Genomic DNA, 12,550 nt, shown 5'->3' with positions numbered 1-12,550 from the left:
AGCAAAGGGTCTGAATACTTAGGACCATGTGATAATTCAGTTTTTCTTTTTTAATAAATCTGCAAAAATGTCAACAATTCTGTGTTTTTCTGTCAATATGGGGTGCTGTGTGTACATTAATGAGGAAAAAAAATAACAAATGATTTTAGCAAATGGCTGCAATACCACAAAGAGTGAAAAATTTAAGGGGGTCTGAATACTTTCCGTACCCACTGTATATAGTACTTTATGCAAAAGATAGCCTTAAATCAAGCAGCGTTACAGCATTAAACATGAAAAACCAGCGTCAGTGTTGCTTTCAGTTAGAATTACAACTTGATTTTCTGTTATAAAACAGCTCTCCAGTGTGGAGCTAACGAATGATAAAAATCATTTTAATCTGCCGTTACCGATTCTTGCCAATTCTGATTTTTTTTTTCTTGTAAGAACTATAATTGACAGCATATACAAACAAAAATCTACTTTTCTTCAACGCTAAGTTTTATTTTCATAAAATAACAAGTAAAAAGTCAGTAATAAAATAAGAACAAATTAAAAAAAAAATTCAAACAACAGCACAAATAAATGCAATAGAATAAAGAGAGCTACGTCATGTGCACTACTGCCGGTGGCTTGTCTACTGCCACCGGCGGTAGTGCACGTGACGTCACGCACTCTATAACAAGCATAATACAAAGTTTTGTATACAAGTGTAATGACAGTAGTGGAACAGTGAACCGTGTCTACACCGGACGCGACACCGCCGCGTCGCAACAGGTTGAGTCTGTCTAGTGCAGGGGTGACGAACGTCAGTCCTGGAGAGCCGCAGCCCTGCAGAGGACAGCTCCAACCCTAATTAAAACTCACCTGCCTGTAGCTTTCTAGTAACCCTTCAGACCTTGATTAGCTTGTTCAGGTGTGTTTGATTAGGGTTGAAGCAAAACTCTGCAGGGCTGCGGCTCTCCAGGACCGGAGTTCGCCACCGCTGGTCTAGTGTGTACACCATAGACCAGTGGTTCTCAACCTTTTTTTCCACTGGGCGGCACTATGGTCCAAGTGCAAGTCTTGTGGGCTGCACTCATATCATTTACATATTATGTCACCAATACAAACAACCACATTTATAATAGCCTAAATATTATGATATCTAATCGATTACATTCATTGAAATAAATAATTATGCTCCCCATTAATAAAACACCTGATGCTGTCGGGAGCTGACCAATTTTGTGAAATTCGGCTCGAAAGGAGTAACAGCACAATGAAGTTGTGATTGTAAGTTGGAGTCTGTAAGACGTGCACGAAAGTGTGACTTGGTGCGCGCCATTGCAGAAAATGTGAACAGCACCTGAGTTAAATATATGAGTGTCACAGCAAAGAGTCTGAATACTTAGGACCATGTGATATTTCAGTTTTTCTTTTTTAATAAATCTGCAAAAATGTCAACAATTCTGTGTTTTTCTGTCAATATGGGGTGCTGTGTGTACATTGAGGAAAAAAAATTAACTTAAATGATTTTAGCAAATGGCTGCAATATAACAAAGAGTGAAAAATGTAAGGGGGTCTGAATACTTTCCGTACCCACTGTATATAAATAAAACTGGCATTTTGAAAACATTTATGTATTTGAACGTTTTAGCGCAGTTAGCCACTCATTTTGGTATTTGTGGCTCACAAGCTGTTTGAGACTGAGTGCGGATTGTGCGCTCCACTAATATAGATCAGTTCTGGTGCGCGCACGTTTGGTATAAGCGTGAAACCTACGGGAATGACTAAAATAATGTGCAATACAAGCACTATTTAACAGGAGCGAATGAGACGTGTGTGAGAGAGAGTCGTTGTCGGAGAGAAGAGAGTGAGAATGTGCAGCTGACGTTATTACCTGTGCTGCTGGTAACAAAACAGATCGGCTCAAAATCAGAAAGAAGTGAGACTGACCGACCGATCCGGGCCAATCATGAGGAAAATCGGTCGATGCCGATCGACCGGTGCATCTCTAAATCTTTTTATTAGTGAGGGAAAAAAACATTTAATTAAAGTTATAGTTTGGTTTGCAGAGATCAAAGCTTGATCTAGCTCAGGACGGTTTTGATTATCATAACCCTATAAGGTATTTTAAGAGAGATTGTTGTGAATAAAATAGTTTATGCAAAAATAAAACGTCTCATCATTTAACCTTTGTTTCTTATCCATAGGACTTGCAAGGAGATTTTAGGCAGAATGATGTGTCATTCAGCTACTTTCTCATATAGCTAATTAAATGGTGAATAAGAGTTTCTCTGCCATCTCAATTTTGTTCCAAATATATTTATTTGTATAAGTTAATTGTTTAATTGTAATTCCATATGACTTTCAAAAGCTGAAGTGATTACCTTAATTTATTTGTTAGAATATGTATAACTCAATATTTTAACTAATTGCAAAAGCTGAATAATCAATAAATGTCTACGGATTAATCAGTGAAATAATCGATGATTAGTCGATTAATCGTTAGATACTTACTTTACAAATAAGTTTTAATTCGGACTTCAGTTACATTTAAAACTAATCAGTTACATTTTAGATACCCAGTCATACAAGTAATATGAAGAATACAAATTATTTAAGAAAAATTCAGTATTTGTCATATGCAGTTCATATGTGTACTTTATTCTTCTATTACATCATATTGATATGTATTTGTATAAGTTAATTGTTTAATTGTAATTCCATATGACTTTCAAAAGCTGAAGTGATTACCTTAATTTATTTGTTAGAATATGTATAACTCAATATTTTAACTAATTGCAAAAGCTGAATAATCAATAAATGTCTACGGATTAATCAGTGAAATAATCGATGATTAGTCGATTAATCGTTAGATACTTACTTTACAAATAAGTTTTAATTCGGACTTCAGTTACATTTAAAACTAATCAGTTACATTTTAGATACCCAGTCATACAAGTAATATGAAGAATACAAATTATTTAAGAAAAATTCAGTATTTGTCATATGCAGTTCATATGTGTACTTTATTCTTCTATTACATCATATTGATATGTGTACTGGTATTAAATTGCACAGTGTAATGGGTAAATGAATTTATCAGAGACAGAAATTGTCAGAAGATGCATCGTCCTACGGAGTGTCTTTCACAGGCTTTTGGCTGCTATATTATTAAGAAGCACCAGATGGTGCTGTTTTCAAGACACCCGAAGCTTTGAATCTTTTCCCGAAAATGTCAGAGGAAAGCCTCAGTGCTTCACGAGGCTTCATTTGCCTATCCCTACCCACTACATATTTAATTGTGCGTGACATGATTTACACACAGCGTGTGTCTTCTCCAGGTCATGCTCAGGTTGTTCATAAAAGCCGAAATGTGGCCAGATGTCGGCTTTTAAAGTAGTTGGAGCATTTTTTAATTACTCGCACTTGCGTCTCGCCTCCCTCCGCCATTAGGCACGTTCAATTTGAAGCAGTGCTGCGCAGGATGAGAGTATGACATCAACTGCGAAAGCATAAGGATCTGTCTGCTCTTATCGCTCTCGCGGTACTTGATGTCATACACTGATCATTGTCCACAGCGGCGCTTCAAGCCGAACGCGCCTAATGTATGCTACCGCGACAAATGACGTCAGAAAAATGTCAGTGCGTTATAATCGGTTATGGTCTGTTACTGAACCGATACCGAATCGTCCTCGTCTGCATCGCGATGCATCGAATAAATGATTAATTTCTAGGGATGCACCGAAATGAAAATTCTTGGCCGAAACCGAACAAAATGTAATACTGGGCCGAACACGGTTTTTCGAGTTTTTTTCCCCCATGTATTTTGCCAATTTTTTTTCACTATTGCATAAATTAAATAGCCAAAATGTGCTTTTTACACTTTTGTCTTGCTTTTCAAAAAAAATGGTCTGTTACTGAACCGATACCGAATCGTCCTCGTCTGCATCGCGATGCATCGAATAAATGATTAATTTCTAGGGATGCACCGAAATGAAAATTCTTGGCCGAAACCGAACAAAATGTAATACTGGGCCGAACACGGTTTTTCGAGTTTTTTTCCCCCATGTATTTTGCCAATTTTTTTTCACTATTGCATAAATTAAATAGACAAAATGTGCTTTTTACACTTTTGTCGTGCTTTTCAAAAAAAAAAAAATAAATTACAAAACGACAATTTAAGATATTTAACACTGAACCTTTTTTAACATTCTAGCAGACATTATACCAACAAAGCACAATTTAACTTAAAATTAAAAAAGTTGGTAAAATAATATTTTGTTTGGCCATCAAACCCCCTTCTTGAATCAGGCATGTATTTTTTTACTGTACAAATAAAAGCAGCCTTGCTGAGCAGAAGAGACTTTTAAAACATTAGAAAATATTACAGATCCCAAACACTATAATCAGCGCAGATTTTCCTCACGCTTTGGACTTTGAACCCTGGTTAACAAGCAGATCCGCCGTATTAGAAAACATGACGTTCTGCAGTTTATTTATTAATTGTTTAAGGCCATTTCGCGATTTCAATCATCATACAGTAACCAGCAACATTCGCTTATTCGGCCAAACACCGAAATAAAGTTTTTTGCTATTTTCGGCCAAATAATTTTGGTTGCCGAACATTCGGTGCATCCCTATTAATTTTGACACCCCTAGTATCTACGGTATAGCAAAATCCATATCATGGAACAAAATAATACCGGTAGTCACTTTCATACCGGTATAGCGCCTACCCCTACTATCTAGTGTGAATTTGGAAATTGAAGCAGTCTTTTTCCTTTTTTCTTTCTCACAGGCACCAGACCACATAAGTGCACTGACTGCGATATGGCCTTCGTCACCAGTGGAGAGCTGGTGCGACACCGACGCTACAAGCACACTCATGAGAAGCCATTCAAGTGCTCCATGTGTGACTATGCCAGTGTAGAGGTTGGTCTGAGAGTATCATGTTGATTTATTTTTTTCTGCACGGAAAGTTGCTTCCAAATTGACCTAAGCCTTGAAACTTTGCAGGTTAGCAAGCTGAAGCGCCACATTCGCTCCCACACTGGAGAGCGTCCGTTCCAGTGCAGTCTGTGCAGTTATGCTAGCAGAGATACCTATAAGCTGAAGAGACACATGAGGACCCACTCAGGTCAGCAGCACTTACCATCTTTCTCAGATTGTGTGATCAGCAACTAAATGGGTTAGAGAAATAGAATTGACGTGAATATTGGGATGATTTAAAAAAAAAAAATAATAATTTTTTATCTGTCCTACAGGAGAGAAGCCCTATGAGTGCTATATCTGTCATGCACGTTTTACCCAGAGTGGTACCATGAAGATGCACATACTGCAGAAGCACACAGAAAATGTGGCAAAATTTCACTGCCCCCACTGCGACACCGTTATTGCCCGCAAGAGTGATCTTGGTAAAACTGCAATGTTCAGCATTTACTATTTTATAGTTGTTGCTGGTTACGTGTGTGCTTTTTAGTAGCAATTTGACAGCTTGGAATATACTTGTGGTGTATTGATGTTTACACATTTACTGTGGCTCTTGCAGGTGTGCATCTCCGTAAGCAGCATTCCTACATTGAGCAGGGCAGGAAGTGCCGTTACTGTGATGCAGTGTTCCATGAGCGCTACGCTCTCATCCAGCATCAGAAGTCCCACAAGAATGAGAAACGCTTCAAGTGTGATCAGTGTGACTATGCATGCCGTCAGGTCAGACAGCTCATGCTAAATTCTCTCCAAATTAAAATGTTTTATAAGCATTCATTAATCAAAGTGTAGGAAACTCTGCTTCACATTTACTCTGTTGTTCTTGCTATCAGGAGCGTCACATGGTCATGCACAAGCGCACCCATACCGGGGAGAAGCCATATGCCTGCAGCCAATGTGAGAAAACTTTCAGACAGAAACAGCTGCTGGACATGCACTTTCGGCGCTATCACGACCCCAATTTTGTACCCACATCCTTTGTATGCACCAAGTGCGGCAAGACCTTCACTCGCAGGGTATGGTATATTGAAAGAAGTCGGATGTATTTCAGGGTGCTGCTGGATACAGTAATTGGTGTTTAACAAATTTAAATGTTTTTGTTCTGTTTTAAATAGAATACCATGGCCAGACATACAGATAACTGCACTGGTATGGATTCTGGTGATGGAGAGAATGGAGCTCCACCCAAAAGGGGCCGAAAGAGGAAGATGCGCTCTAGAAAGGATGATGATGATGATGATGATGATGATGATGATGATGATGATGATGATGATGATGATGATGATGATGATGATGATGATGATGATGATGATGATGATGATGATGATGATGATGATGATGATGATGATGATAGCGGTGAGTAGCTTGGCCATAGTTCTGCTACTATGCTGGTGGTTGTATTGGAAGTTGAACAAACACTTGCATAAAATCTGTCAATAAGAACTTGATTATCTAAATTTTTTTTTTTGTTGTGGGTTTTCAGAATGGAATGGATATGGCTTATTGTGCTAATATAAATCATTACCGTTTTAAGAGAATTTTAACGCTGTCACCTGAATATCTTAGATGAGCATGGAGATCCTGACCTTGATGACATTGATGAAGAGGAAGATGAGGATCTTCTTGATGATGACCAGATGGATGTGGAACAGGCTCCACCCAGCGTTCCCATCCCTGCGCCAGCTGAACCGCCTGTCAAGAGGAAACGTGGCAGACCCCCCAAGAATGCACCCAAGGCTTCTCCTACCAAGTCCGTCGCCAAAACCACCACAGGTAACTTGTGCGCTGCTGCGTATTAAGATAAACCATTCAAAGCCTCTTTTAACTGGGTTTAACTTAACGATTCTCTGTTTCTAGCAGCTGCTGCCATTATCCAGGTGGAGGATGAAAGCACAGGGGCCATTGAGAACATCATTGTGAAGAAGGAGCCTGAGGGTGTTGATGCAGCTTTAGCTGCCCAGCCAGTGGTGGAGGAAGTGGAGGCTGTCGAGGCTGGTGTAGAAACAGTGCAGCTAGTCATACCCGAAGCTGCGCCAAACGGTGATCTTACTCCTGAAATGATCCTTAGCATGATGGACCGGTGATCTGGGGATACGTGTACATGCACAGGCTGATCACAAATGCTTGCATAAATGCACATCCCAATATTTGTCCCTCTATTTTATATATATATATATATATATATATATATATATATATATATATATATATACACACACACACATGCTCACATTTCTCTTTCTTCACCTCCTTTAAATCTCCTCTTATCTTGCATCAAATTTCTTAAAGACTATAAACCCCAACTTCTGAACGTCCTGAAGTTTCTTACATTTTGTCTTTTCATTACGATCACAAAACTGCGCTTTTCTACCGGTGTTTTTTTTTTTTTTTTTTTTCATACCAGTAGTTCAACTGCTGATTTCTTTTTGCTGTGTACATTGTATGAGGAGAGGCAAGATGATTTTTGAGAGCAGGAATGTCTCCGACATTGTGGTATAATACATGCATCTATAGTTTTCTTTACCCAGCTAACCTGTCATCTTTACTTGTCATTTCAATTACCATGGCAATATAGAGAAATTATAATTTTGTGCCTGGTCAAGCCTTGATATCTAGAATCGGCGTCACTGCTGTAGAAATAGGTGTTTTTACCCCACCTGTCCAAGAAAATCCCTTCAATGTTTGACATTTTATGATGACTTTTATTCTGTTTGTTCCTCATGTGCTCTTTCACTGCTCACAGTTGATAATGTTAGAGAGCGTAGAAATGTAGCCATCTGATTATCAAGTGAACATTTTAATCTTTTTCTAGTGAATTGATGACCTTGAATGCTAGGGCAATGGCTTTTAACAGTAGTTGTTTGGAAACATGCCACTGGAGGCTTTCAAATTACTTGTGGGGAAAAAATAAAAGCCTGAAGAATCATGTAGGTTGTATAACCCCCATTCTTTCTGTCCTCCTGTAGCTTGAATTGTTGCATTTGGTCTGCTCAACTCGCTTGATAGGGAGGGGTTGCTTCATTTTTTTTTATCACTGCTTAAAGGCGATGAGAGTGGCTTTAATATTGTACCACCTGACAAATAGGCTTCCATGTTTGATTTTTTTTTTTCTAGCTTTTGTAAAAGGAGGAAAAGGGACAGAACTGGCCAGGTACAGAGATGTGCACGTCCCCAATCATTTGAATCTGTTCGACGTGGTCGTGTTCCCAACAACCCCCTAATATAAAGCTCTATGTGAACGGAGTTAATAGTTTCATGGGATTCTGAAAGGAGAATTAACGTTTACAATAGGTTTGTTCAGACCACATTTAATTAAAGTTAAATACAAGTGTTCGAGGAAGCTATTTTGATATGAACTCTTTCTAGAAGGGGAAGCTTGGATGGTATATTTGTAAAAAGTTTGTCACTTGTTCGAAAGAGCAAAGTCCTTATTTCAGATTTTGTTTTTCTGATTCAAAATGAAGTTTTCCTCCAACATGTAATTGCATTTAAATTGCTTTATTTTTTAAGCTCTTAAAAATCTAGGTTAATTGTTTTTTTTTTGGTTCCTTTTTTTTTTAACCTAGCTGTACTGTGTGAATTTTACAGTGGTCAGAAAACCAACCTTATAAATACATTTATTTTGGCTGGGTGGGGTATAGAGGTCATATGAGGTAAGATGGTGTGGAGAATGTATTGCTGTACAGCTAATAAAAAAATATTGTCCTAATTCAGTCTTTTTTTCCCACTTTTTTTCCTTAACAGTTGCGTGACTTTTCAACAGGAATTTGATACAATTGTATGCTACTTGAATCACAGACTCTTTCATTCTTTACCTGGTTACAAAGGTGAAAATAATGAATCTTGTATTTGCTTAAATGATTATGATGGACTCGTGGTTCTTTTGCTTAAATAAGCACAGATGAAGTTTTAAAATTGTTAAAAATCTTTAGGATGTTTTTTTTTTTGTATTTTATTTATATATATATATATATATATATATAATATTTTTTAATAATATACATTTAAAATGTTAAAGGGTTAGTTCACCCAAAAAGGAAAATTAGCCCATGAATTACTCGCCCTCAAGGCATCCTAGGTGTATATGACTTTCTTCTTTCAGACTAATCCAGTCGTTATATAGAAAAAGAGTTATATAAAAAATTGTCTTTGATCTTCCAAGCTGTTTAACGGCAGTCAGCAGGTGTTGCAGTGCCTCAGTCCAAAAGAAGTGAAATAAAGCGCATCCATCCATAATAAAATGGCTCCGGAGGGTGAACAAAGGCCTCCTGTAGCGAATCAATGAGTTTTTGTAAGAAAAATAACCATATTTAAAATGTAATAATTTCATCTAGTTTACCGACATTTTACGTCATCCTCCCGGGGGGGGGGCAGTGCCCCCCTGTCAACAAGCTTGTCCCCACTAAATTTGGAATCATATCACACCAAACAATTTTGGGTGAAATGCGTTTGTCCTGTAAACTATATATATATAAAAACATCACCAGCTGCTAAATTCAAATCTGCGTTCGCTGGCTGGAACCGAGCTAGAGACACGTTTTTAAAGCACTGCGCATTATAATCAATCCCATACGATTCTGTTGAGTTTATAAATGCAAGAACCAATCAGAGGTGTTCAGATGAGTCATGACTGAATTATCTGGCTAATTCTCTCATCAAAAACAACAAAGTGAAGATGTACGAATGTAAGATATTAATTTCACAATGTAAACAGCTTTAGAGATTATTATGGGAGTTTTTGAGAGTGCTTGAACTCGCTGGACTGAAGTTAAAATGTTCTTTGATAATGTAAACGCTCTTTGCTCTCTTTTTGTACAATGAAAGTGTTATAGGCTAATTAGTAGCAATGTTTTAATAAAATTCACATTAAATACAAAGTCAGTCGTATTAAAATATTTTATGGTATGACACCCATATCTGGTACTTAAAGCTGCAGTCCGTAATTTTTTTTGGTTAAAAATGATCCGAAATCAATATTTGAGCAAGTACATAACCAGCCAGTGTTCAAAACTATTGCCTTACTTTATCCCGATTCACAACGGTTAGTTTATGATAATGTTTTCTAATTTGAGTGGTATGGGTAGGTTTATAGCCTTTTCTCACAGCAGCCAGAATAATTAAATGTATCATTTTGATGGCGGATTGTAATCCATAAAGGATTATGTGTTTATGAAACATGTGAATGAAATTAAATTATAAAGGTGCAAAATGCATTTACTTACACATATTTGAGAATCAAGATATTTCATGATATATTTTGGGAATGTTTCAAATAAAAAAATAAAAATTAATAAAACCCCTGCTGAAGAAAAAAAACAATAGACACCATTACAAAATTTGTAATGGATTTACTGGTTATAATGGGACTTGTACTGGTTTTCCTGGAAACTGTAATGGACCCTGTTGGTCTCTACTGGTAATTGGTTGCCTTCTATAGGTGGCTTGTTAAAACCAAAAAATCCTAATGGAATATGTCCCAAAACACACTTCAGAAAACCATTTTTAATGGTTTTAATGGTTAAAAGTTGATGGTTTGTAATGTTTGTAATGGTTATTTGTAGTGGAAACCATTAAAATGTTCTGTGATGTTTTTATTGTTTTTTTGTTTTTTTCTCAGTAAGGACATAAGCCTATATCAGTTATACAGTGGTATTGTAGCTGCTGTGTGTCATATAACAAGCATGAGAGCCCCGCCCCCCCTTCACTCGTGCCCCCTCAAAAATAATGAGTGCATGATGCCCCTGACACTATGATACAAAATTATTTGTCAAATAAATGAAACATGATGAAACATTAATTTTAGTTGAAATTGTTATAGATTACTTCTAGAGATTGCAGTGATACATGACATGGTTAATGGTCATAATTAAAGTCGGTTAAGATTAATTTCAAAATTGTGCCCCCTAAAAGCACAAGTGGCCCCTGTCTGGCCCCCCCAGTTACTTTGGTCTAGAACCGCCCCTGTGTCCTCCCGGAGCTGCTTCCGTGTACAACTGTTGGCGCAAGCTAGATTAAAGTGATTATTACGTTTTGAATATGGATATTTTTCTTACAAAAACGCATCGATTCGCTACAGTAGGCCTTTGTTCACCCCCCGGAGCCATGTGAGGCACTTTTTATTATGGATGGATGTGCTTTATTCAGCTTCTTTTGGACTGATGTACTGCAACACCCGCTGACTGCCATTAAACAGCTTGGAAGATCAAAGACAATTTTTAATATAACTCCAATTGGATTCATCTGAAAGAAGGAAGTCATACAACTAGGGTGGCTTGAGGGTGAGTAAATAATGGGCTAATTTTCATTTTTGGGTGAACTATCCCTTTAACCCTTTTACTGTGCTGAAAATATGTAATTTGGAGTTCCTTGTCAAAAATGATCAGCCTTTCAAAAATTCTTTCTTATACATTTCTTGTTATATTATCACCAAATTTTGGATTCAATATTTTTGTCAACTTTTTTTATTTCAATTAGCACAGGTTTTGTATTTTGTGTTGAACCTGACTGGTTGTAGACCCTTTTAATCAGCGTATGCACCTCAGTTCATGAATGAAAAAAAAAGCATTGTTTGTGAACAATTTTGGTAACGTTCACTCTATGGCTAGATCCAAAAACCATCCAACTGACAGAAAGCAATTAAAAGTTTATGTCCAGTAGCTGGTAATATAGCCATAGAGAATATTTATATATATTTTTGTTGTTGTTGTATATATCAGTGACAGTAGATCAGGTACAGTTTCTAAGTGAACAATATTCCACTAGAGGGAGATGCTGAGTAAAAAAAAAAGAAAAAAAAAAGCCAATTTAGCGTTTTTATTTTCCTTAGCATCTAGCCACCAATAGATTTAAAGCTTTTTAAAGCTGACACCAACATCTCTGCATGATTTAAATAGGTCAGACACTACGTGTTATCATTATCACGTGTACTACTGACTGAAGCTTTGCATATTAACCTAATTTGCAAACACTGACATAACTTGCATTGGGGATGAAATTAATGTTGTATGTGTGAAACTGCACATTATGAAGTAACTGTGATAGGATGCTCTTCATGTAGTTCAGGTGTCACATCCTGTCTCAGACCTGTACTCTCAAACTGTGGTTTTCCCCCATAAGCATGAATCATAAAGCAGCAGGATGTGTGTTTGTACAAGAGTGTGTCACACACTTACATGAGAGCTGCCAGTGCCGGCCTGTCTTCACCCTGTTGCCATCGACATTATGGCGGCGCAGACAGAGGTCCCATTTTGTCTCAAAGGTAAGATGCTTATACAATACTTTCAGAACATGCTACTAAAATATGAGAAAATAATTACTTGTAGGCTTGTTTATTCTGTGAGATAAGTATCTGTAGCTCTTTTACACTATACAACCCCTACTTACTCTGTCAGTACAGTACAGTGCTTAGATTATTTTTTAGAACTGTTTTAGAACGATGTTCAGTTCTGCAAAAATGTTTGTGTGTGCTTGATTTCCAGAATGCATAACTCAGTATCTGAAGCCACAGAGGGTTCAGTTCATGAGTTTGGTGCATCTCAACCAGTGCAAGGGACGAGCAGAGAGCAGAGTTTTGGTATGCCAGCCTCTCATTCATATA

The 12,550-nt window shown here is 37.3% G+C and overlaps 2 protein-coding genes across 5 annotated transcripts in view; both read left to right on the top strand.

Moving 5' to 3' along the window:
- Positions 1 to 7,140, top strand: part of LOC107583725 (transcriptional repressor CTCF-like) — a 14,313-nt gene extending 7,173 nt beyond the window's left edge. Inside the window, exons 5-13 of one of the 4 annotated variants that reach the window (XM_016270019.1) lie at positions 4,766 to 4,899; positions 4,984 to 5,104; positions 5,232 to 5,381; positions 5,516 to 5,676; positions 5,787 to 5,969; positions 6,069 to 6,183; positions 6,292 to 6,309; positions 6,520 to 6,726; positions 6,811 to 7,140. In XM_016270019.1, the coding sequence (XP_016125505.1) occupies positions 4,766 to 4,899; positions 4,984 to 5,104; positions 5,232 to 5,381; positions 5,516 to 5,676; positions 5,787 to 5,969; positions 6,069 to 6,183; positions 6,292 to 6,309; positions 6,520 to 6,726; positions 6,811 to 7,037 (1,316 nt within the window). In that variant the 3' untranslated portion in view covers positions 7,038 to 7,140. Of the gene's footprint in view, positions 1 to 4,765; positions 4,900 to 4,983; positions 5,105 to 5,231; positions 5,382 to 5,515; positions 5,677 to 5,786; positions 5,970 to 6,068; positions 6,190 to 6,291; positions 6,310 to 6,519; positions 6,727 to 6,810 lie in introns of all 4 variants that reach the window. The other 3 variants (XM_016270018.1, XM_016270020.1, XM_016270017.1) reach the window with 3 other exon arrangements.
- A 5,000-nt stretch (positions 7,141 to 12,140) lies between these two features.
- Positions 12,141 to 12,550, top strand: part of LOC107583724 (F-actin-uncapping protein RLTPR-like) — a 49,269-nt gene continuing 48,859 nt past the window's right edge. The window contains exons 1-2 of the mRNA XM_016270016.1: positions 12,141 to 12,211; positions 12,432 to 12,526. Coding sequence (XP_016125502.1) covers positions 12,175 to 12,211; positions 12,432 to 12,526 — 132 coding nt within the window. The 5' untranslated portion in view covers positions 12,141 to 12,174. The remainder of the gene's footprint in view (positions 12,212 to 12,431; positions 12,527 to 12,550) is intronic.

Source organism: Sinocyclocheilus grahami, unplaced genomic scaffold (genome assembly GCF_001515645.1).
Source record: "Sinocyclocheilus grahami isolate Dianchi unplaced genomic scaffold, SAMN03320097.WGS_v1.1 scaffold55.1, whole genome shotgun sequence".
Classification (NCBI taxonomy): domain Eukaryota; kingdom Metazoa; phylum Chordata; class Actinopteri; order Cypriniformes; family Cyprinidae; genus Sinocyclocheilus; species Sinocyclocheilus grahami.
The sequence above is the reverse complement of the archived record's forward strand: the minus strand, read 5'-3'. Positions and strand labels throughout refer to the sequence as shown.